The sequence below is a fragment of the Boleophthalmus pectinirostris genome, unplaced genomic scaffold, assembly GCF_026225935.1.
Source record: "Boleophthalmus pectinirostris isolate CB_2022bp ecotype Guang Dong unplaced genomic scaffold, ASM2622593v1 HiC_scaffold_18, whole genome shotgun sequence".
NCBI lineage: Eukaryota > Metazoa > Chordata > Actinopteri > Gobiiformes > Gobiidae > Boleophthalmus > Boleophthalmus pectinirostris.
Window position 1 is genome coordinate 45,240,128 of NW_026571133.1, and position 26,477 is coordinate 45,266,604.

Sequence of the window (26,477 nt, forward strand, 5' to 3'; positions counted from 1 at the left end):
CACAATTATTCATCAATTGCAACAGAAATCTTCACTTTTATGCACAATAACTTACTTTTCTTTTTCATACAAACACACTGCACTGGATTTTGTGTTTTTTAAATGCCTCACTGTACTTGATTCTTTTATAGCTTTGTCAATAAATGAACTCCTTTCACAGTGATGCTACGGCCAAATTAGAGTCAGCCCCCAGGAAGCTCCAAAATGCTCTAAAAAAGCCCAAAGGGGTGTTCGTCATTTCTGCTGTTTTGTGCTTCGTTTGTGCTGCAAAAAGTTTCATTTGTGTGATTCTGGTTCTTAAGATATGAACAGTTTTCTTTTGGGTCATGGTCATCCAGCCCCTCACAATGTTAAACAGCCTCAAAACAGCAGAAAATGATATGAAACATTTGTATTTGGTTTGTGCTCTGACAATTTTCATTTGTGTTAAAATAATTCTAAAATTAATTATTGCTTTTGTGAAAATTATATAATGTAATTTCCGCTCAGCTGATGCAGCAGCTTTAGCAAAACTCCACAAAACTAGTGAAGAGAAACGACCTGAGGCTGTGGTCTAGCTCCAACAGATGAAGACTGTGGTTGTGTCCTTGGGCAAAACTCCCTTGTCCTTCATACACTCCACTGGAGTGTGTGTGTGTGTGTGTGTCCTTTTTTCCAAGGACTGAGCTTTGTCACTTCCTCCACACAGACCATATGACTGCAGCATTGACCTAATACCTGGTGCCCCTCTACCTACCAGTAAACTCTATAACCTCTCTAAGCCAGAAAGAGAAGCTATGGAGGAATACATTTCGAGCCGTTGCCTGCTGGTTTAATCCGACCCTCTTCGTCTCCTGTGGGAGCAGGATTCTTCTTCGTAGATAAAACAAATCTTTAAGACCATGTATTGACTACAGGGGCCTGAATGACATAACTGTTAAAAACAAGTATCCCCTGCCTCTCATAGACTCTGCCTTCAGCTCCCTCCATGAAGCCACTATCTTCACAAAGTTGGACCTCCTGCCTACAATCTAGTACAAATAAAAGAGGGAGAAGAGTGGAAAACAGCTTTTAACACCCCACTTGGTCATTTCGAGTATCTGGTGATGCCATTTGGCTTAACTAATGCCCCAGCTGTTTTCCAGGCTCTTATCAATGATGTTCTGAGACACATGTTAAATAGGTTTGTGTTTGTGTACCTAGATGATATTTTGATCTTTTTTCATTCTTATCAGGAACATGTTCTACAGTGCCTCCTAGAGAACAGACTTTAAGTGAAAGCTGAGAAGTGTGAATTTCATGTGTCTTCTGTTAGTTTTTTAGGTTTTGTCGTGCAGCTCCCTGCCTCCTCAGCCTGCCTCTCGTTTGGAAAATAAACTGTTTAAAACTTGACTGAATTCTGGCTCTGCTTTGGGGTCCTTCTTGCCAAACCATAAAAGCTAGAGCTCAGGTGGCCATCTTAAATAGGGTGTGGCAAGCACCCAAGGGTGACAGGTTGTAAAGGAACACTGTATGTAACGGAATATAATTCAAAATACAAACCCATCAACACATATACAGTGTCACACAGATTAGTATAATAATAATGCTAGTAATAATAGTAGAAAAATACTTGAAATATAAAACCGATGAGCATCTGAATACTTATAGATTTTGTATATTCACCCAACTAAGCCCATGTACAGCCCAACAGAGGCCAGTGACATAATTACCTGATACTTACAAGAAAATACTTCAAATAATCATTCAGACTTTTAAGAGTTAATGTCTGGAGGGTGTGAATCCAAAAATCAATTGATCAAAATATTTAACTGAAGCTAAATTTAGTGGATGATGAAACTCTCTTGAAGAAAGTCAACGTGGCATGTAAATGGTTCCAAAATTATCTTTTCAACCAAACCAAGGAAGTAGGAGCTAGTGGGTTTAAATCTATTTTTACTGTAAGCAAGGAGTGCCCCAAGGTTCAATTTTGGGCCTGCTCCTTTTTATTATATTAATATTTATTCCATTGGTTGCAATTTAAGAGAAAGGCTCATGTATTTCTGTGGTGCTGCAGCTGGTGCTGTTTCTTATGCAAGTGCTCCCTCTACTGACCATTTTAACACTGCAGCAAGATGTTAATAAAAGCCAAAATTCCCTCAAAAATCTTAAATTGTTATTGAATGCAAATTAAACTAAGTACTTAAAAGATTAAAAGATTAAGCAAGTCCTAAAAATAGTGACTCAAATCTAACTCAAGTCCAAGTCATGACTTGAAAGTCCCACCTCTGGTTAGTATTATATAATACTCCATGAGCAGTATCGGGATACTTCAACAATGTCACAGACATTAATTAGGCTGCGCTGTTGCCTTGATTTTGAATGATTTCAATGTCATTAGTGGACAGGACAGCAGAGGGCAGCACTGTGCCTGTGCCTGTTTTGTTAAGTTCTGCCACACCATTCAATTCTTTATTATTGTCTTTATGAGATGTGACAAGTGATTTATTCCTTTTAGAAACAGTTTGATGTGTCCAGTTTCCATAGTACTTTCTGTCTTTAATGGTGTTTTATTTCATTCACATGTTTGAGTAACTCTTTATTATTAGTCTGTCTACATCTCCAAAGCTCAAAACACTCTAATCCACCTTGTGATGTCATAAAGTGGTAGTTTTCAAATGAGCTGCTCCTTTTCCCTTTAGTTCAGTAGAGATTCCAGGACTGAACTGATCCAAATGATTCTAGTGAAGGTGTGTGGAGTTTAAAAACACAGTGGAGCACTTCCTGTATCACCATATGACATCACAAGGTGGAACAGAGTGTTTTCAGTTTGAGAAAATAACTCAGTCTAAATGTGCAGGTTTGTGTGTTAAACATGTGTGACTGACACAACAAAGTCCAGGTGTGTGTTTGTGATGAGGAAAGTGTTTGAAGGACACAGCTCTGTTACCGGAGAATTTTGGATGTTTAATCATCAGTGGACGTCTTTATCAGAGGAGTTTCTATGAGATGGAAGTGAGAGCAGCATGTGATCAAGTTTAGGTTAACAAAGGAAAACAAAGTTATAACAATTTCTCCCTCTTTAAGATGTGTACTGATTATGCCTCTTTCAAGTATAACTAATTCAAGTCGAGGCAAACTAGAGTCTTCTCCATTAGTTTGTATTAACTGAAGAGTGGGGAAAACAGCAGATTGCATGAATAAATGTTTGTATAAATAAACGATTATTTAGTTTATTGGTATGTCTATTAGGGAGAATGCACATAAAACAGTGACCTACACAAAGTGGTCATTTGTTTCTGAGTTCTCCAATAAGGTCAGAAGAAGAAGATAGATGACTAGTTTTCATTTGTTCACAGTCTGTCCCTTTTGGCCTCTGAGCTGCAGAGTGACAGAAGTGAGGCAACTACCTGCACCTCTGACTCCTCTGACCACCAATACATTTATACTAGGGTGGAGTGTGGGTGAAGTGTCTTGCTAAAGGACATAAAGAACATTTTTGCCACTGACCCCACACTGTTTCCCATCCAAGTACTGACCAGGCCCAGTCGTGCGTCGCTTCAGAGCCAGACAAGACTGGGCTTTCTCCAAGCTGGACTGAATGATTAGAGGGTGTGTTGTATTTTTGGTGCTTTTATTATGATCAGTCCTGGAAGAGGTCAGGTCAGAGAGAAACCTCCTTGTATTTCACTGAGATACATCCACATGAGGATTCTGAGTGGAGAAGTGAACTTTTCAAACCTTCCAAAATGAGTCTAACAGCCTACAAAGTCCCTCTACATATGTTGGTCTTTTGCAGCCATCTTTTAAATCTCTGTCATGACTCCTGTTGTGGACAAAACACTGGCCAAGCTGTCCACCTGCTCTTGGAACAAATGATGCTCTGTTTACTGTTACATACTGCTGCTACTGTACGGATTTTCAACTGTAAAATCTATGTCAAACTTTATGGCAGACCAGAGGAGGCAGGAGTTTTGTGCATTAAGAACATTGATTAACTTGAAAAACTTAACACTTAAGCATGGCTCAAATAATCAATCAGAACATATTATACAATATAATCCAGGATGGTTCCTTTTACTAATCTTCCAAAGAAGGGGCTACATTTGGGACATCTAAACATGTTAGAAACAGGTTAACTGATGTCATAAATGTTCTATTAGAAAGCAATTTACATATTCTAGCTACCACAGAGACTCATTTGGATTCTACATTTGAAGAGTCTTCAATAAATATACAAGGATACAGCAGATATAGGAAAGACAGAAATACAAGGGGTGGTGGGGTTGCAGTTTATGTACAGGAGCAAACACCAGTTAAGATGACAATGGATTTGATGGTATTAAATATTGAAGTACTGTGGCTTCAAGTACACACACCACATTTAACCCTCTCCAGGCAGGTGTTGCAGATTTGCAACAGCTAAATGCCAATTATCTACTGACTCCACATCCATATTTTATGAGCTTTTTTTACTCAGGAGCCTTTTCTCCCATCCAGGCTGATAAACGTGGACGATGCAGACTGTGCAAGAATGACTACACACAAACGACCTGCCAGAAGTACAAAGTACTTTTGCTTTTACAATGGATAAAAATTGTTTCTTGGAGCACCACATGTAAAAGTGTTATTGTTCTGCCACTGTAAAGCTGTTACACTGTGCTTTATGTTTTCATTGTTATGAAAAGTGTTATACAAATAAAGTTAGTGTTCATATCATTTTCAGTCTTCAGTGTTAATTTACAACACCGGACCAAATCTGCAACATTCCAGAACACACTGGATGTGAAGGTCTCTCAAAAAAAAAGTCAGGATTGTATATTACTGCCCCATATGATCATATTCCCCAAATATCAGATTTTTCCTGATACTAAAACTTCATTTGAGCCTGAGAGGGATAAAACCAGCGTTGGTTTGCTGTTGTTACCATCCACCCAGTGCAAATTCATATGTGACAGTCAAAATGAACTCTTTCTTATTTCGATATCGACTGGAACTCCATACAGTGTCCTTTAAGAAATAAGTTTCATTCCATTACAGAAGTATGTGACTTAATAAGACTACACTGACTTGAATATGCTGTGGGACTGAGGACACAAAAACATCTGCTCTAACTGATCATAGTTTTACAAACTCTGGTGATCTTTGTAGCAAAGCTCTGTCTGTGCTGGTAGGTTGTAATGATCACAACTTAGTAGCACTAATAAAGAAAACCAGAGTTCCTAAAGAGTGAAAGTAAAAACATTTTAATGAAGATAACTTTATTGTGGATGTTCGCAATGTTAGTTAGTATAGGGTCCTGATGAGTGACAATCAGGATGATGCAGTTGAAATTTTCAATAGGCTGTTTCTAGACGCAAGTAATAAACATGCTCCTTTAATAAAAAGAACAGTGAGGAAAACAAGATCTGGCTGGACAGATGCTGAACTGAAGGAATGTATGGCACAAAGAGTTGAGGCAAAAAAAAGTAGCAAACAACTCTAATTATGAATCTGACTGGCAAGTGTTGAAAATTGAGAAATTATATGACTAAACTGAATAAAAAGAAAAGGAAGTTGTATTTTGAAATTCTGATTGCAAAAAAAAGAAAATGGCAGCAAGAAATGATGGAGTATCCTAAATAATATGTTAGGAAGGAATGTCAAATATACTCCATCATTCCTTGAAGATCAACTAAGTCATTATTTTAGTGAGAAAATTGATACAAATTGATACATTTGAGGTGAAATGGATCAAAAACATAACACAAAGGCAGAAATGTTCATTAGAAATAAGATTATGGCGGGAAAGAAGTGTAATTTTGAATCTGTTGAAATGATTGAGTCAAGTAGACAAATTATTATTATGTAAGACTTGGAGGATCCACAGGTAAACTTTAATAACAAAACAGGCCAGTCAGTGTGTGGGTCTAACAGCCATACAGCAGCTTTTATTTCCAAAACAAAATGTTAAGGTTGTGTTCAACCGGTGAGGATGACAGTGCAGGGATGAGGCTCCACCCTAAAGCTGGGGTGAAGGAGACATACTATAAGTGAAAAACAAACAAGGTTAACACAAAAAAACATTACCACAACTGAAAACACCCAATTACAAGTGCCACCACCACCAATAACTATCAATGAGGTCACCCTCTAAAGTGAGCCCCCTCCACACCCAGCGACCAAACTGACAATATCAACTCAACTAAAACTCAAAAACAGAAACCAGCACTGAGCCTCTGATCTGGACTGTTAAGATGCAGAAATATCCGTGTGTTAGGCCTGCTCAGGAAGAAGGAAGTCACCTGGTTCACCTCTGACCTTTATAGTCTCTGTCATGTGACACGTGTATCACATGGCAGAGACCATCAGCTACCTCTCCCACAGTGAATGTAAAGAAAAACCTTCTGGTGTAGATAATATTGACTCAAAGTTACTGAAACAAGTGGCAAGCATAATCTCTGTTCCAATCTCTCATTTTAAATTTGAGCGTACAGAAGAATCCAGAAGTTTGGAAAACAGCAACAATGTTACTATTACCAAAGAGTGCAGGTGTACCCCTCTGTGGGCCGAACAGTGCACCAGTTAGTCTGCTGCCTTAAGCAAAGCAAAATTATGGAATGGATAGTCTTGGAACAAATGTTGATATTCACACACATTCACTGAATGATTATGTAATAAGATCTATAAGAAATGCAACCAGACACTTTATCTGATGTTCTTAGAGTCAAACTGTTCTTGTTTTTAACATCTCTATTTGGTTTGGTTTTCTGACAGTGACAAGAACAAGGTAAGTTTGTTTGTATAAAGAATCATTCGTGCCAAATGCTGTTGGTGACAGGGTGTGGCTGGGTAAATTCAGTGGAGCCTTAACTCAGACTCCGTCCACAGTTCTGTGTTAATCAGACTGGAGTCCACTCAGCGGTTTGACGCAAAGAAAAGTGCAAAGAGAAGAATGGAGGTAAGACCTATGACCAAAACACTTATTATGTTTGTATTTGTTGTATATAGGCGCTTACAGGACATGGTTTATTGTAATGACATGATCATAAATGTAGCTACCCTGATTTTCTGCCCAAATAAAAGGACCACTCTTTCTTTCTTGAATGTATTTTGATCAGTCACAAATATGAAATATTGTTTTGTTGTTGTTTGAGTTAAATAGAGAAATGGAAAAAAAAATTGACCCACAATTAATATAAAGATGTTCATTTGATGACTGGCATGACACCACAGCATGTCATCACCCAGTCCTGGCATGCACCTCCAAATCCCACTACCTACTGGCAGAAGAATATCATGAAAAAGTTCAATATTTTATATCAAACTCATTTATTATATAGACTCATGACACGTGGAATGAAATAAAGCCCAAAATTCTGTGTCTCAGAAAATTTGAATATTGTGAAAAAACAGAATTTTGGAAAGTTCTGATGTCACATGGCAAATTCAAATTCAATCAGCAAATTATCTAAAAACACCTGCAAAGGTTTCCTGAGCCTTTAAATGGTCTCTGAGTGTGGGTCAGTGGGTACACAGACATGCTGAGTGTAATATTACATGTGATTGTGATTGTAGTCATACAAGACGTCATTAAAAAAAAAAAAGAAAAAAAGAAATATATATATATATATATATATATATATATATATATATATATATATATATATATATATATAATATTATGAAACTTTCTTTGTAAACTTAAATGAATGACTAACTAAGGTTTAAAATGGACACAACATTTTTTACTGTTTCTGGTGAGTAAAATGCTAATGACATTTAAATCAGTTAAAGGGATTGTTTAAATGATAACTATTGTGTAATTTTAGTTTTGGTAAATATTATGGTTGCTAGGTAACATACTTCTATGTATTTCATGTTTGCTGCCCATAGAAATGGTTAAGACTTTCTTTTAAGGTTTCTTGTTAAAATTTAGGTTAAATTTAAATGATTAAATTCATATGAAAAGGAGGCTTAAACTTTAATACAGTTTTTAAAGTAAACTGGATAAAACATTTCATTAAAAATAAAAACATAATATGGCATTTGATTCCAAACTTGATTTTTCAGAAGGTTGGTGGTTTAGAATTTCTCCTCAAGTGTGAGTTTAAAGTAGATATTTGTATTTATCTCTCAGATTTCCACACAAGCTCTTTCATGCTGCCTTCTAATGTACAATCACAACTTATCCTCACGCACACATCTCACTTACACAATACACACAATACGAACATAAAATATAAGAATAAAACACTTTATTGTGACAACTGGGTTAAAAATAACAGATTCATTTCACAATTAATAGATGAAACTGGACACTGTCTGTCATTGCTAAATTCCTTGACAGTATTCTTGAGAATGGTCATGTGCACTTTAAAACTTGATCATGATAACACTGACAAGTAACATTCTGTCTGTTTCTCTTCACAGACCGAATATGGGAGGTCTCAAACTCAGCAAAAACTTTATATTTTAAATCTAAAAGAGCGTATTATTTCAATCGAGAAAAAGCAGAAAGCAAATGAAAAAAACAGAGAAGCACTGTTAAATTATAGAAATCTAAACAGAGACACTCAGTTTCAGGCAACAGAAACTTACATAGTGAGAGAGAAGATCAACACCTGGTGGGACACCAAGGCTGTGAATTGTCTTGAATGTAAAGAAACCTGCCATTACCCAGGATGCACTTGGGCCTGGGATGCTTCCTGGTGTGATGTCATGACAGATGGAAGATGCACTGTGTGTTCTAGAGCATGTTCTGCAGAACATCATGTGAAAGAGAAGTGGAAATATGTGACTGAGACCAGAACCGTGACTAAAACTGTTGGTCAAATGAAGGGCAAGTTTGACCAGAACAGAGCAGCTGGTGCTCAACAAACCACTCTGCTGGAGGATCTGGAGAACGAAATGTCAGACCTCGAACAAACCAAGAACCTGCATCTGGACGAGGCCTTCTGTGCCATTGGGAAGCTGGATGTAATTTTTAATAATGAGGTTTCAGTGTCTACATATTGTCATCTGGTATTTTTTATTCAGAAGATGAAGGAGAGGGGAGACACTGAAAAGGCTAAAATACTAGAGGGAATGAGAAGACAAATGGATCAGAGGGACGGAAATAATCGATTAGCCTATGTTAAAAAGTACATTATTCCCAATATGTCCCCAGATATGTAATGAACATGTTTAAATCAAATGAAGCTTTTACTGATGACAGTTGAGATATAAACACGGAATTGTTATTCTATAAATATCCAAACAATCACTTCTATCTTTGGACTAGACCTGGAGAATCACATTGTTACAATAATGACTCACTCAGAAGGAATGAAACCCAAAGATGCCATTCAGGTTCATGAAGATGCAAAGATTAAATCATGAAACTCTCTGATTCCTGTTCAGCAACTGTCAAAGTCTGAGGGTGGAAAATCAATCAGAACTGCACAACATGTATTTGAAACATCTGAAGATTATCTGAAAGAATTCACAGAGTTCCCGAGAAAAGGTAAATCCCAAAAACTCAAGTCCACCACCTCAGACTCTCAGCCGACAATCAGAACAGAGAAGATCAAGTCAAAACTACTGACACAAACAACACACAGCCACAAAGAACAAAGCCAAACTGATGAGAAGAAAGAAAAATGGACAGATGAAAAAAAACGAGCGGCTTCATAGTTAAAGATGAAGACTGAGCCCTGGTCACAAAGTTGACCATGAATGTAATCCTTCTTAAACGCTCATGCACTCGTGATGTACAGTATGTCTGAACTTTGAAGTTATACATTTTGGGGACTTGATAGAAAAGACTGGATTTGGATTAAAGATTTGATTTTGATTCATTTTAGGACAGTTTAAATCTGAACTTCAATCAAGCAGTATGCAGCGTATTTTATTCTCTAAATCTGAAATTAAACTCTCAATGTCTGATTTTGTATTTAAATTAAAATCACATGATTTAAGGGTGAAAATAATAATAAAGTGCAAGTGATTCAATTTGTTTGCCTTTTTTTATGTAAGAGTTCATTCCAGCAGTAGTTTGAGAACATAAGTGTGCATGGTGTTCAGATGAGGTGCAGTCTGGTGGGACTCGTGGCAGAAAAGTTTAGGTCTAAATAATAGAAATGGACATGAACGCACACTCATAAATGATCTGGCTCTGGATTATGAATAGGATTATTTTGACTGACAAAATAGTAAAAAAAAAGAAATGTATATATCATGTAGAGTGGGTTAAGAACATTTTAAGACCAAAATGGCGAGACTCACAGCAGCAGGAACAGAGAGACAGAACACAAGATCCTAATGGAAGTCAGTGGGAGCAGGAATATGGAGTAAGAAAACTTTCAGAAATATTCATGTGCACAGGATAGAATCTGTGCATATGTCTGTGGTTGAGCATAAAATAAATTGGTAAACTTTCAAATGAGTCCAGTCATATATGAAATATATATATGTATATTTTATCCATCAGAACACAAATAGAAAAGTTACAACATCAGGAATTACAATCTCGAAATGAAAATTTACAATTACATTTTTTCAGTATGAACACAAATTCACAGACGCGACTCGACTGTTAAAAATACATCAAATACCTCACAGGCTTTATTTATGATTTATTTATTAAGAAACATCAATCGAGATGCCGGACTTTTACACTGCATACAAACTGAACCAGGACTAAACCAGAACTGAACCAGGACTAAACCAGAACTGAACCAGAACTGAACCAGGTCTAAACCAGAACTGAACCAGGACTAAACCAGAACTGAACCAGGTCTAAACCAGAACTGAACCAGAACTGAACCAGGACTAAACCAGAACTGAACCAGGTCTAAACCAGAACTGAACCAGGACTAAACCAGAACTGAACCAGGTCTAAACCAGAACTGAACCAGGACTAAACCAGAACTGAACCAGAACTGAACCAGGTCTAAACCAGAACTGAACCAGACTAAACCAGAACTGAACCAGGACTAAACCAGAACTGAACCAGGTCTAAACCAGAACTGAACCAGGACTAAACCAGAACTGAACCAGAACTGAACCAGGACTAAACCAGAACTGAACCAGGACTAAACCAGAACTGAACCAGGTCTAAACCAGAACTGAACCAGGACTAAACCAGGTCTAAACCAGAACTGGACCAGGACTAAACCAGGTCTAAACCAGGACTAAACCAGAACTGGACCAGGACTAAACCAGGTCTAAACAAGGACTAAACGAGGTCTAAACCAGGTCTAAACCAGGACTAAATACCAGGACTAAACCAGGACTAAACCAAGTCTAAACCAGGTCTAAACCAGAACTGAACCAGGTCTAAACCAGGACTAAATAAGGACTAAACCAGGACTAAACCAAGTCTAAACCAGGACTAAACCAGAACTGGACCAGGACTAAACCAGGTCTAAACAAGGACTAAACGAGGTCTAAACCAGGTCTAAACCAGGACTAAACCAGGACTAAACCAGGTCTAAATAAGGAGGACTAAACCAGGTCTAAACCAGGACTAAACCAGGTCTAAACCAGGACTAAACCAGGTCTAAACCAGGACTAAACGAGGTCTAAACCAGGTCTAAACCAGGTCTAAACCAGGACTAAACCAGGACTGGACCAGGGCTAAACCAGGTCTAAACCAGGACTAAACCAGGTCTAAACCAGGACTAAACGAGGTCTAAACCAGGACTAAACGAGGTCTAAACCAGGTCTAATCTTGGATTTAAGAGAGAGGGGAGAACCCTGTCGGTCCTTTCGCCTGCGGTCACCCGACGGTCTACATGGACCGTCCCAGCACTTAGCCCTGGTTCAATCCTGGTTCAGTTCTGGTTTAGACCTGGTTTAGTCCTGGTTTAGACCTGGTTTAGACCTGGTTTAGACCTGGTTTAGTCCATATGCGGTGCAAAACTCTGGCATCTCGATCGATATTTCTTCTGCTCAATAAATAAAGCCTGTGAAGTGATGATGTATTTTTGAGTCGAGTCGTGTCTGTGAATTTGTATTTGTCTTGAAGAAAGTGTAATCGTTTCATTTCCTTTTGTGCTTGTAACTCTTGATGTTGTAACTTTTCCATTTGTATTCTGATGGATAAAATACACACAAGCTTCTGAAAGCTTTCTTATTCCATACCAGAAGAGCAGCTGAGAACTTCCCATTTGGAACGTGGAGGCTAGAGCGTTAACTATGTCCATTTCTATAAAACAGTCTGTGATAACAACTGGCTGGACTTAGAACCCAGAACAGGATGAATTCCCAGTGTTTCAAACCTGTTCCATCAAACAGGAAACAGTTTGTGGTGGGAGCAGAATGGTCTTGATCACAACAACAGTGTCTAGATGATGTTTGGTTATTCTCCAAGTAAAGAGATTCAGTCTGAGGACCTGCTTACACAGACATCAACCCAACACAAAGCCTTGAACAAAATACAATCTTTATTCTTTATGTACATTAGATACAATACACCGGTTCATTCACTGTCTCTACAGCAGAGCTCGGACTCACAGGGACAGAATCTCTCATCGTTTCATTCAACTTCAAATTTTAGATCAGGAATTAAACTAAGAATTTCACCTGGAAAAAAGGACAAAAAAACAACACTAAACTAAACTAAGGGGGATTTGGCATTCGACAAAAGTGCGATCTGGCTCTGTACTGGCACAAACGTAAACTTCAATGACATTTAGTTTTCAATAAATTACATCAAGTAGAATTTAAATTAAGAAAAAAAAGTTTGAAAACAATTTTAAAGAGGGGGTGTTAACTCCTAACTCTTAACATTTTTAGATCACCATGTTGCTTTTATTGTTTTAAAAATGCTGTATTCTCCAAAAAAAAAAAAAAACTATTAATGTTTAAGTTTTAGTTGTTTTTTTGTTGCTCTCCACTCTAAATCACTCCCCCTTCAGAGCACTATCACCGGATATAACCTACTGCACATCGCATCAGGTTTGTGAAGTTGTAGTGTATCATGTTTTTGTATATTTATGGAGATTTGCCGTGTTGGCTTGTGGGCGGAGCTTCGTAACCGCAAAAAGGGTTCGAATAGGGCCCGGGAGAGATCGCTAGATTACTCAAACATGCATGGATGGCTCCAAAACCTCTTCAGGCAGGTTTTCGATGAGGGGACGACGTTAGAACATGGGAGAAAGCTCAAAAATCGATTCTGTATCATACCCCCTCTTTAATATTCAGATTTTGGATTACAACGTGTAGTATTGTGTCACCATTTTAACCCAAAGAGAGTTGAAAATAAAGATTTGGGTTAAATATTTTCCAAAATGATCATTAACAAGTGGTACTTTCATGGTCAGGTGTTTCGTTTTAATAATACAAGCCCTAAAGGTGCACTGTGTAACTTTTCTATTGGTAGAGAGGTTAAAATTCCTTAAAATATTCCACACTATGATCCTGAACTGCGATAAAAGGGAACAGACTCAATACCACGACAGAGACAAGGCGGCGGCAGACCGTATGCCAGAAAAGCTACACAGTGCAGCTTTAACTATTCAGAACTTTGCACGTTTTTCATACAAAACCATACGACAAAAATGCAAAAAAAAGTTCAAACCAGAAACATCAGCAGTAATAATTTGAACTTCGTCCCACTGCTCTCGATGCGTTTGTCAGTTCTTCTGTTTCTCTGGGCTCATAAATACAGTTATTTATAGATTCTCCTGTTTATTTTACACACATTATATACAATTATTATATATGGTGGTGATTCAAAACGCAGGGACCGCAGACTGTGTAAAAGAAGTGGACCAGTCAAATGAAGCTCACCGAGGCCTGCAGGTATGGGGGCGAATTTGGAGCCGAGTTCTGCATTATGAATTTATTTACGGATAAAATAGTGAAATAAAAACCCCAGGATCATGTTCAGCAGGTTAATACAAACATTATGAAGATTCTAAAAAGGTGCACTTTTCTGCTGGAAGGTCCATCAAACACTTGGAGATGTTACTGCTTGGTCTGGAATGTATGTAATGTATGTATGTAATTATGGCATTAAAACTTAAGTAACAGTACTCTTACTTCAGTAACATATACATTTTTAAAAATCGGTCTGTGTTTTTGTTATCACGTGTGTCCTGAGGGAGTCTCTCTCCACCACAGAAGAAGAAATATGCGGGAAAATCCACGTCACAGCCGCACAGTCAAAGAAACGGGCCTAAACCAGGACCGGGTCTGAAATGGGACCACAAGGAGGAGCAGAACCGGGTCTAAATGAGGTCTGGGACAGGGCGAGAAGAGGATCTGATCAAAGTCTAAACCATGTCCAGCTATCTTCATGGAGATCGAACCAGACCAACTTACAAGTCAGATCTGTTCTTCTAGGTGTTTTTGAGCTTTAAAACCACCTGTAATTGAATAAATGTAAAGTAGAGCTGTTTAATGTCACACTGTGGAACATTCCAGACAGAGCAATGACGTATCTATCTATAGAAACAAGCAGGTGATGGACCCTCAAGCAGAAAGTATAGTGCACATTTAAGACCAAAATGATGTGTCTAACGGCAGCAGTCACAGAGAGAGGGCGATGTTTTTTCAGTACAAAGTGAACTGGTCGAGTCGATGGAGCTGGAATCGCGCCCCCAGTGCTCACTTCCTCTTTGGAACACAGCAGCTAGCGGCTTAGTCCAATGAGGTTCATTTGGCCTTCCAATAATTTATATTATTAGGTTCTTTTTCAGACCAAGAGTTTGTTTTCATACATGACAGTTTTTTCTGCTCCTGCGCTCTTCCTCGGAGTCTCATGATGTTGCTGTGCTGTCGTTGAGTTGATTTAAACAGGTTTTGGTGCTGTTTTCCTACCAGAGGAGGCAGGACGACAGCGCCACTTGCAGTCCCACTTCCTCAGAACAGTATCCCAAGTGTGTGAGAGTAAAAAAAAAAGCCCCCAGTCCCAGTTTATAGCTTATCACGTGGGCATGTTTCCGTATTTCAATTGCCTCTTTAATCCGGCGATGATGATCTGAAGAAGAGCGCAGGGAGCAGTCGAAACTGTCAGGTATGAAAACAAATTCTTGGTCTGAAAAAAGAGCCTAATAACACAGAGTTTGGTTTTATGTGTGTCCGTTTATAGAAACAGTCTGTGGATGCGTCTCGATTAGTGCTACAAGAGTCACAGTTAAATAGGAGTATGGTTTGTGGTGATACTACAAGGTTTTACGGAAGACAAAATTAAAGTTGAAGTTGGGTGAATAGAAAATGGAGGTGTGCTATATTGACAAAAATGAATTCATTGCAGCTGATGTCATCAACATTCTCTAGGGGGTGATGCTAACTGGAGGCACTGCTCCGTCTGGGGCTCTGGTGCTCGAGTTAGACTTTGATCTGAGCTTCACAATCTCAGCACAATCTGAACAGAAAAAGGTGACTTAGCTGGAACCACAAGAGGTGAACTGATTTGTGCTGTTAAATAAGTTCCTCTAAAATAACACAGCCACAAGCAAGCAACAGTTTTCCAGCTAATGGTGACCTAATGTTTTTCAAAACTTGGGTCCAAGATCCAAGTTCCAAATTACACAGTTGTGGTATTATTTTATAAATGCTACTTTTTCGCCATTGACACTGCTATATTCAAATTAAAGCTGCATTATGGAACTTTTCTCGTGGAGGGACTGAAATGTTCACGTCGTCTCCATGGAGATGTCACCTCTATAATATTCCATAATACAGAATGGCATTAAAAGGTCCACATCTCCCCACAAGGACAAGAAATGTCTTCAGCAATAAAAACTGACATGTTTGAATCAATGTGAGAGAGCAGAGTTTAATGCCACATTGTGGAATATTCCAGACAACATGTGACAGAATCGTTGCATAGTGCAGCTTTAAGAAGTCTTTAGTAACTGCTGCAACAAAACTTGAACTTATGATTCACGGTATTAACAGTTTGTGATATTTTCATTTGGTTTGAGTTTAAAGTGGAACTAAACACCTAAACTCCGCCCACAACCACATTAAAAGCTGATAAACTGGGCGGAGCCTGGAGCACTAAGGGCCGATTCATACATCACGACAACTTTGTTCTTGCACCCAGAGCTGGTCCAACAAAATGACATCATTTTGTTCCAGCTCCTGTCGGGCAGTTCTTGAGGCTTGTTCTCGACTCCTCAGCTGAGCAGAACTTTGAGCGAAGATGTGGGACAGAGGTGTCGAACTGCCAATCAAATACAAGGCTTAGTAGCAAAAAGGCTGGTTTAGCGTTTAATTCCACTTTAAAGACCAAATCAGAACTCAACAGTGACTGCTCGCTCCGGTCCTGGAAGTAAAATTTTCATTCATTTTTCTCAGACTTTCCAGAAAACTCTAATATTAAAGAGACTAACCAGCTCCGTGCTGACTGATATCCATAACACATTTGAAACACAAAATTCTTTAATAACTTAGCGTTTTTATGAAGTTTTCAGAAATTTTAAAGAAACGATAGGTCTTGTGGTCTTAGTCATCACATAGATGATTAGCCCTGAGCTTTTAAACTTTTTTTTTTTTTTTTTTTTCAGAAAGTCTGAGGAAAATGAATGGGAAGTTTTATTCCAGTCTCTGTTGTGCTCTATCCAAATGGTGAGTACACAGATTAATGCTGTGGGTCAAGACTTTTTGCCATGTATGTCAATGGAGAAATGAAAGGTATGTTTTTTAAATTTCCAATATTATTATTTACATTCATATTGTCTGTAGAGCACCCATTTCTTAAAAATCTATAGTTTAAATTAACCCTCCAAACCTAAAAAGTAAACCCAAAATTAAATGAATAAATTAAGAAGCTTGTTTTGTAATAATCAAATATACAAGCATAAAGCATAAACATAAATAAGGGCATCTGGTTTAGAAAATTAAGTGTAGTGGCATAGTGTCAAGTCTTCAATCTTCAAAATTTAAAATAAGGAAATAAAAAGACAGATATTAGTTAAATTTTCAGCAAATGTCAAGAGTTTGTAAAATAAGTTTGATTTGTTTTGTAAGCCGGAGGATTCTGTTCACTTTTTATATGTATATTTTCTGGTGGAGGGTCTTTTCTTCATTATTGCTTTGTCTGGAATGTTCCACAGTCCGGCATTAAACCTTTATCTTCATGGAGACCAAACCGGACCAAGTTACAGGTCAGATCTGTGGAGAGGCAACCCCGCTCACAGTCACAATGTCTGTTTTTGTCTGTATTTCTGAGCTATAAAACCACCTGTAATTGAATAAATAATAGTAAAGTAGAGCTGTTTAATGTCATACTGTGGAACATTCCAGACAGAGAGCCGACGTATCCACTGAAACAAGCAGCTGACAGACCCCCAACCGAAAACTTACATAGTGTACTTTTAAATCTGGTTTGGATGAGCAGACAGGAGCAAAGCCACAGGGTCAAACCCACTCTACGCCTCGCCCACACTCGTCATCAACGTTTTCTAAGTTGGGTGAAGCTAACTAGTGACACTGCTCTGTCTCAAGATCTGATACTCAAGTTAGACTTTAATCTGATCTTTGATTCAACACAATCTGACCCAAAAGAGATGACTGAGCTGGAACTCCAACAGGTGAGCTGACTTGCGCTTTTAAACAAGTCGCTCTCAAATAACATTACAGTCACAAGCTGGCATTCACATTATTATTATTTTATTATTTGATCATTTTATTTTTGTTTTAAGGAATTAAATGCCGTTTTCAGTCTCTGCTCTGGTATCGAGTGATATCGGGTATCAGCAGATAAAGAATTAGAATCAGTATTGGAACTGAAAGAGCTGGATCGGTGCATTTCTAATAGAGATCACATGTTCACACCATAACTATCCATTAATTAAGGTGAATGGCTCCGGTGTCAGTCAAAAACACACTCCCAAAGTTAAGAACCCGGAGCAGCACCACCACACCACCGCACTGTGCTCTCTGAGCAGCTCTGAGCTGCTCTCTGTACTTTGAGCCCGTCTGAGCACGGGTTAAAAGTCTGATGTTTTAGATTGCATCTGACGTGTATCTAGACCAGCGCCAGATTCCTCGCTGCTGGGTTGGGTCGGGTTTGGTTCTGACATACACTGTGTAAACAAGTGGATTAAGTGAGTGTGACATCACCCATAGTGTTCAGCTCCAGTCACATGAAGCTCATCGAGGCTGGCAGTTATAGGAGCAAATTGGGAGCTGAGAATTTTGACTGCGAGTATCATAGCAACCACAGAGCCAATCAGGAGCGAGGCTGTTGAAGGTAACGCCCCTTCCTGCCTGCACCACTGGTTTAGCAGGGAGCGGGTCAATCAAACCTGCTGCTAAAAACGCCACTCAAAATCTCACACACACTCTGCTCCTGTCTGCTTTCCAAAGTTACTTCGAATTATATGAAACAAGCAGAAAATTCTGGACTAACCCACTAAAGAGAAATAGAATTGAAAATCGTGTTTTCTTAAAAAGACAATAAGATTCAGAAAACTTTGAATAGACGTTTGTAGTTTGTCAAAAGGTGTTGCGTGATAGGGTCGGTCTCCCGTCTTGAGGAGCAACAGCGCGTAGCCTGTCCAGTGATGTCATAGTGACGTCATAGTGGTGATGTCGTGGCGAGGGGCGGGGCTAGAGCGTGATGAGGTCGACCAGGTTTCCTTTGGGCGGAGTCATGTTGTCAGGGAAGAAGTTGACCAAGGTGTCGAAAAGTTGAGTCCGCTGGGCATAAGTCTGGTCCACGTCTGAAAAACCTGAACACATTAAAAACATTCATTTAAAAAATAGATAAACAGACACTTTATTGATCCCAAAGGAAATTCAAATGAATGAATTGTTCAAATGAATGCTTTATAAAAACTACACTTTAAATAGTCTTAAAGGTTAAAGGTCTAAATTATTACACTGGAGTTGTGTTTTGTTTCATTCACACATGTTGAACATACAAACCCTGAACATTCAGGCTGAGTTCTTCTCTCAAACTGAAAACTCTGTTCCACCTTCTGATGTCATGTGGTAATACAGGAAGTGCTCCACTGTGTTTTTAAACTCCATACACCTTCATGAGAATTATTTGGATCATTTCAGTCCTGGAACTGACAATCTCTACTGAACAAAAGGTAAAAGGAGCTGTTAACTTGAAAACAACCACTTCATGACATCACAAGGTGGAGCAGAGCATTTGGAGCTTTGGAGATGTAGACAGACTAATAATAAAGAGTTACTCAAACATGAGTGAATGAAACAAACACAACTCCAGTATGTTTTTGAGGAGATAATAACATTAGAACATGACTTAAAGCTCACAAGAGTTGGTTTTGTGTAATATAATATAGAATACTTTTAAAGATGCACTGTGTAACATCTTGGATGGGGGTCCGTCACCTGCTTGTTTCTATGGAGACGTCATTGAATGTTCCATATGACATTAAACAGCTCTATCTTACAATTATTTAAATCACAGGAGGTTTTATAGCTCAAAAATATTTAGAAAAACAGGCATCTTGATTGTGAGCGAGGTCGCCTCTCCACAGATCTGACCTGTAAATTGGTCCGTTTAATGCTGTGAAACATTCCAGACAAAGCAATAAAATCGCAATCAAGAAGCATTTGACGGAACCTCCGTCAGAAAAGTTACACAATGTACCTTTAATAAAACATGAACAAAGAAATGATTTAATACGCTAACTCTAAAAAAAACACTACACATTTCACCAAAATGTAGCGGACATAAAAATAATAATAAAAAAGACTGGCCGAGTTTTTTTTCTTATATTCCAGTTTCATGCAGGTTTCTTACCCAGTGGGATGAAGTCAGAGCTGGACTTGAACAAAGCGCTCGGCAGAAGCTGGAACTAAAGGAAACACACGTTACTGGAATATTAAGAGTTTCTGCATTAAACTAATACAACATGGGACTATAGAACATGAGACTAACATGGGACTGTATAACACAGGCCTATAGAACACAGGACTGTAGAACACAGGCCTATAGAACACAGGACTATAGAACACAGGACTATAGAACACAGGACTATAGAACACAGGAGTATAGAACACAGGACTATAGAACACAGGACTATGAACATGAGACTATAGAACACAGGGACTATAGAACACAGGACTATAGAACACAGGACTATAGAACACAGGACTATAGAACACAGGACTATAGAACACAGGACTATAGAACACAGGACTATAGAACACAGGACTATAGAACACGAGACTATAGAACACAGGACTATAGAACATGAGACTATAGAACACAGGACTATAGAACACAGGACTATAGAACACAGGAGACTATAGAACACAGGACTATAGAACATGAGACTATAGAACACAGGACTATAGAACATGAGACTATAGAACACAGGACTATAGAACATGAGACTATAGAACACAGGACTATAGAACATGAGACTATAGAACACAGGACTATAGAACATGAGACTATAGAACACAGGACTATAGAACATGAGACTATAGAACACAGGACTATAGAACACAGGCCATAGAACTATATAACATGAGACTAACATGGGACTGTATAACATGAAACTATAGATATTAAGTAGCAGTAACAGGTGTAGTAGCAGTAGGAGTATTCACACTAGGATGAAGTAGTACTAACTAATATTAATACTACAGTAGTGTGATGGCTGTCTGTTTGGGCAGTTTAATAGTGGCAGGAGTAGTAAAAGTATCTCAACTCTTTGATCTCATCATAGTAGTAATAGTATTATAGTAACAGTAGTATTAGTAGAAGTATATGCAGAAGTGTCTATGATAGAATAATAGCTGGAGTAGTAACAGTTGGTGTAGCAGTAGTATATGCAGTAATATGTATTACAACCTCTTTGGTCACATTGTCGTTGCTGCAGTAATACATGCAATAGTAATACTTGTAGTACATGCAGTAGTAGAATTGTCTCGATGTAGTGGTAGTATATGTGGTAGTCGTAGTATTTGCAATACATGTAGATGTAGTAGTATTCTCTCACCTCTCTGGCCTCATCACTGCTGTAGTAGTAGTAGTAGTAGTAGTAGTAGTGGTAGTGGTAGTGGTAGTAGTAGTAGTAGTGGTAGTAGTAATGGTAGTGGTAGTGGTAGTGGTAGTGGTAGTAGTATATGCATGTTGTGATAGTAGTTGCAGTAGTACATGTAGTAGTAGTATTCTCTCGCCTCTTTGGTCTCATCTCTATAGTAGTAGTAGTAGTAGTAGTAGTGGTAGTGGTAGTGGTAGTGGTAGTGGTAGTGGTAGTAGTAGTAGTAGTAGTAGTAGTAGTGTAGTAGTGTAGTAGTAGTTATAGTATGTTGCTTGTTGTCATAGTAGTAGTAGTATTCTCTCACCTCTTTGGTCTCATCTCTATAGTAGTAGTAGTAGTAGTAGTGGTGGTGTAGTGGTGTAGTGGTTGTAGTATATGCTTGTTGTCATAGTAGTTGCAGTAGTACATGTAGTAGTAGTGTCCTCTCACCTCTTTGGTCTCGTCTGGGTCACTGTGGTCCACTGTCAGACTCAGGTCGTTCTGCAGATACTTGAGTGCAGACAGAGGCTCAGACTGGGCCTTCTCCTCAAACCTACAACACAACACCACCAGGGGGCAGCACAGGTCAGAACAACACAATATCACCAATGAAGTAAAATACAGCAGTAGGCATTTTTACATATGTCCCCTTTAAACCCGCCCTGTAGTGCTTGTGTGTGCTCTGTAGTTATAACCTCTGACCCCCGTGGATCATTCTGTTATAATTTGTACATTTGAAAACACAATATTGATCTAAAACAACTTCATAAAATAAACAAGTGCACTGACTTCCACGTTAGAAAACTGTGGTGTCCAATGGGAGCTGACATGGGAGTAAATGTAATGACAAAGCGTCGCGTGCTGTGGGCCCTTCCTGGAGAGGTGCACATCAAACTAGAGCAAAAAGACGACGCAACGCTGCCCAATCCTACGAGTATCACCCATTAAGAACATCAAAGTGGAGAAGGAAGTATGTACGTCACAGTGGGCATTTACCAGTGGAGCTGAAAATGAGGGTAGATCGACAAAACTCAAACATGAACCACTCCAAATACAACTTCAGAGGGTCAGTGAGAAAAAGTCAGTATGATTATTGTAACTATTGCAAATAATCCTTGTATATATTTGTACCTGTACTTCCTGATGAGGTATCTGCAGTGCCGAAGCAGGTATTCTTTGGACGGTCGGCAGAGTTTCAAAGACCAGAAATCGTCCAAACGCATTTTTGGAGAACAGGACTTCCCCGGGTTTCCGCCGAACAAATAATGCACCTAAAACACAAAACAACAACAGTTTCAACATTATTCAAGTGTTACCTCGTCTAAAACAAAGCTTCAAAACATCTCCAATCCTACTGAGAAATACAGAGGACAGTGGGAATAACGAAACGGTAACATGTTTAATCAAGTTTAAAGGCGCATTGTGTAACTTTTCTGGTGGAGCGTTTGGAGATGTTATTGCTTTGTCTGGAATGTTTCACAGTATGGCATTAAACCTTTCTATCTTCATGGAGACCAAACCAGACCAAGTGACAGGTCAGATCTGTGGAGAGGCGACCCCGCTCACAGTCAGAATACCTATTTTTGAGCTGTAAAACCACCTGTAATTGAATAAATGTACGGTAGAGCTGTTTAATGTCATACTGTGGAACATTCCAGGCAGAGCGACGACATCTCCATGAGGTGGGAAGCAGGTGACGGACCTCCTTCCCACCCCCCCAGCATCCTAATTATTCACCACGATGAGTTTAAAAGCACTTTTCACAACTCTCAAAGACCAGAGTGGAGTTTTGCTGTGACAGTAAAGATAACAACAACTAGAATGCTAACACAAACCTCCTGATTATCAAATATACAATGCAGGAGACTTATTTTGACCTCAAGAGATGCTTATATAATAGCACTGTATTGGGGCAAGGCACAATTTGCTCAAATATATGGAAAAAACGTGGTACAGGCCTTTGAATGTTAAACAATCCTCCTCACTCCTAATGTGCTCTTACTCATTTAACAAATACAGTTTTTTAGTGTTTGTGAAACTTATCAGACAAAACAGTTCAGGGAAGAGAGTGAGAGTTCTCCATGTTTTAATTTGTAGTGTACTCTGCTGCCCTCTCCTGGTCATTTCATTCCCCCACCATGTTGTAAGTGTATTGTTTTGTATCGTGTTTTTGTGTATTTATGGAGGATTGAAAGGCCCAAGCTGCAACAAATGGCACAATTATTAATTAGAATTTACTAAGTCAAACCTCCACAGCTCAAATTTACCCCAAATCTCCCACTTTCACAGAGAAATTTTATATATACGATAAATGTTGAGTACAAAAATACAGTGTTTCATCTATTATCATGTATAAAATGATAATTGCATATAGTAATTATCATGATTTTTCGCACTAGCCCCTCTTTAAACCAGTTCCATTCTCTCTGACCTTGTGCATTTCGTCGTAGACCAGCTGATGAGCGAAGCGTGGACAGGGTTCCTCCTCCTGTAGAGCTTTCGTTGGGTTTTCCTTCACCGCCTGATCGTTCTTATAAACACACGACCTGAGGACACAAACAATCAACCACAATTTATATATTTATTTATCAACGTTTCTCAGCTTGCTCAGTGAATAGGGTTGTCAAAAGTATTAATTACTACTGATACTGAACTAGTATCGAAACTAGATACATCTTATTTTATTTGACCTTCATTAAACCAGGATAGTCCCGCTGACATTAAGAATCTCTTTTTTAAGTGAGTCCTGGAATTGACCCGACTGTCCGTGTTTTTAGTGTTAAGGAAAAATGGCGAAAACCTACACAGGCACAAGGAGAATATGCAAACTCCACACAGAAAGCACCAGAATCAAACCCAGGAGCTTCTTGCTGTGAGGCGAGAGCCCTAACTGCTCTGCCACTGTGCCGCTAAATACTTAAAACCTTTGCTACAATGTAAATCGAAGGATCATCAGGCTACGTCACTACTGCACATGTCTCCTGCAGAAAGAGTCTCTGTCTCGTCTGTATCATGTCAGTGTGTTGGAGGATTTTAGCAGATTTCAGACTCTCCAGGGGGCGGGGATAGGTGTATGGATCAGGTATGAGTGGATGTCTGGCTACTGAAGTTTGACACATTTCTTCTCGTCATTTACGCACTCATCAGCATTTAAAGCATATGGGTCATTAAGACATATCGCTAATCACTAATGTTCATTTAGCATCAGAACTTCTTTCATCACACACTGAAACTGTTTTAGTGCTGCCAACACTGCTAGCTAGTGTTGCAACTTTATGTTAAGCACACAAACAGCAGTGCTTTCTGTACTACGGCTGCGTGCACATCCACTGTCTACATAAACAAATAATCCGTCTGTACTTCACTGGAGGAAGCTTCTGTGTTTAGAAAAGTAGGTGTCTGTGTCTTGAAGCTCGTGCTGAAAATAACATGAATTACTGAAGTTAAAATAGTGCTATGGTCTGAATGATCCTGCCCAGAAAACCTATGGACTTGTCATTGTTTTGTGTTCCATTTTGGGGTTTGAGATTTCCTCCAGTGATGTGCTTACCTTGTAGTAAAAATCTGAACACGCTGTCTGTGGATATGAGTCTGTAACCTGCTGTCCTCTGTCTGATATTTAAATATAGATTTATTTTAGCACGACTCAGCTAATTCTCAACGCACAATGAATGGGAAGTGCCGCTCCACAGTTTGAGAGAAGCAGAACGTATAGGGCACTGATACTGTTTGGTGAATGGACACATGTTTGGACAACTCTTTTGTACCTTCAAGGCTCAAAGCGCTTTACATCAAGGAACCACTCACCCATTCACACACACATTCTTATTCTCATACACCAGCGTACACAGATACTGGGACAGACACTCGACAATGGGATTCAATGACAATAAATCCTCGAATCTTGAATCTCACCAATTGTTTCTTGCGATGTCGTAGATCCAGAAAGAGTTGCGTACGTTCTCCTCTCTTTTGTCCTTGTCTTTGCTGAGGCCTGAGAGCACGTGGATCTCATTCAGCTCGGGGTCAATCGTGGCTCTCTGCGTGAAACCCGTCATCGGAACTAAACAGAAGAAATACAAAAAAAGTCAATACAAAAAAAACAGAATACTGATAATCATTTTTTATTCTGTTAAAGGGCCCATTTTAGCTATTTTTCAGAATGTCTGAAAAAGTTTGGATTTTATGTTTTGAATCTTTTTTTTTTTTTTGATGGGTTCAAATGTGTTGGATAACACATTATTTCTGGTATTTTACGTGGGCATGTTGTTGTAATTCTCTCACCCATGCCCGAGTCCTTCTTGGTTCCGTCTGAAATGATCTCCACGTGATCTCCGTCCACGTCGTAGCTGAAGAAGTCGTTTAGGTACGTCTTTGACCTCTGACCTCCAAAGACGTACAAGCACCGGTTTCTCTGTGGAACCAAAGAGCAACTATGAAAATCTTGACTCTGTTCAGTATACAAAACATGGCAGTTAGAGTCAAATACAATATTGATCTATAACAAAAACTAGGGCTGCAACTAACGATTATTTTCTTATCAATTAATTTAACGGCTCTAATCTATTTTCTTTTCTTTCTTTTTTTTTTTTTTTTTCAATTAATCGGTCAACTGAATTATAACTTTTTAACTTTATAGACAAATTTGTTTAAAAAAAAAAATCCATTCATCTTGTTGTTTGCATTAGTCAAGAGACAAGAACGAGACAGGATTTGAAAGAATTTACAATCATTGAATCAATTCAGAATTTTGGTCGCACGATTTTTATTTGGTTTAATTTCTTTATATATTTTGTTTTGAATGGGTTTTATGTGTTGATAGAGCCGCTTTTAATGCATTAAACAGCTTTTATGCTTTACAATATACTCAATATAGGCTTACAATATGTTATTAAACTTCATTTTTATCATTTAAATGTTTAGAGTAAAACTGGACCTGCTCCTCTGTTCTGTCCCTCTCCACGTCTCTCTACTGCTGTTCTAACGCTCACGGTGCTGAGGGACACAGACACAGGAGGAGCGCTTCTCTCTCTTCGTTTTCACTCTAAATTAAGTTATAGACAAAAAAGGTCAAAATATCTCTTTGTGGATCTTTTTCAAACAATGTTTAAATGTGGAAAACAAGGCATGTTCGGCACTGTCTGCGGATGAATTAGACGTGTGTATATTTGATCATATTATTTTTCAATCTTGTTTGACCAGGTTTAGCACGGATTATCTGTGTCAGTATTGGTCCAATCATTACGAAATAAAACCTGAGACAGAGCTTAAGGTGTTTTCTGTCTAAATGTGTGAGTTACATGTCTTTGTGAGGATATGCAACTTTACAGAGCTTGAGCAAGGTGCGTAATCCTTTTATGCCTGTGCGAAATGTAAAGACGTTCAAAGGTAGGTGTGTGCAAAAATATTAAAATATCCATATATTATATTGTTTAATGTGATGATACAGTATGGATATCGTGGGCTGCTGTATTGTTATATCACCAAGAGTATTATTTTTAGTGTATTTGACTAATTTATTTTCTTACAGAGCTACAGATTTGTTGTTGTTTAGAGGAAGGAAACTTGTTTATGAGTCACATTTGAGATATT

General features: G+C 38.6%; 1 protein-coding gene across 1 annotated transcript in view; it reads right to left on the bottom strand.

Annotated features, from left to right (window-relative positions):
- Positions 1-12,345: 12,345 nt before the first annotated feature.
- mkln1 (muskelin 1, intracellular mediator containing kelch motifs) overlaps positions 12,346-26,477 on the bottom strand; it is a 29,642-nt gene continuing 15,510 nt past the window's right edge. The window contains exons 12-18 of the mRNA XM_020923653.2: positions 25,170-25,299; positions 24,801-24,948; positions 23,317-23,431; positions 22,017-22,156; positions 21,336-21,438; positions 19,655-19,709; positions 12,346-18,608 (exon numbers count right to left, since the gene is read on the bottom strand). Of these exons, the coding sequence (XP_020779312.1) occupies positions 18,487-18,608; positions 19,655-19,709; positions 21,336-21,438; positions 22,017-22,156; positions 23,317-23,431; positions 24,801-24,948; positions 25,170-25,299 (813 nt within the window). The 3' untranslated portion in view covers positions 12,346-18,486. The remainder of the gene's footprint in view (positions 18,609-19,654; positions 19,710-21,335; positions 21,439-22,016; positions 22,157-23,316; positions 23,432-24,800; positions 24,949-25,169; positions 25,300-26,477) is intronic.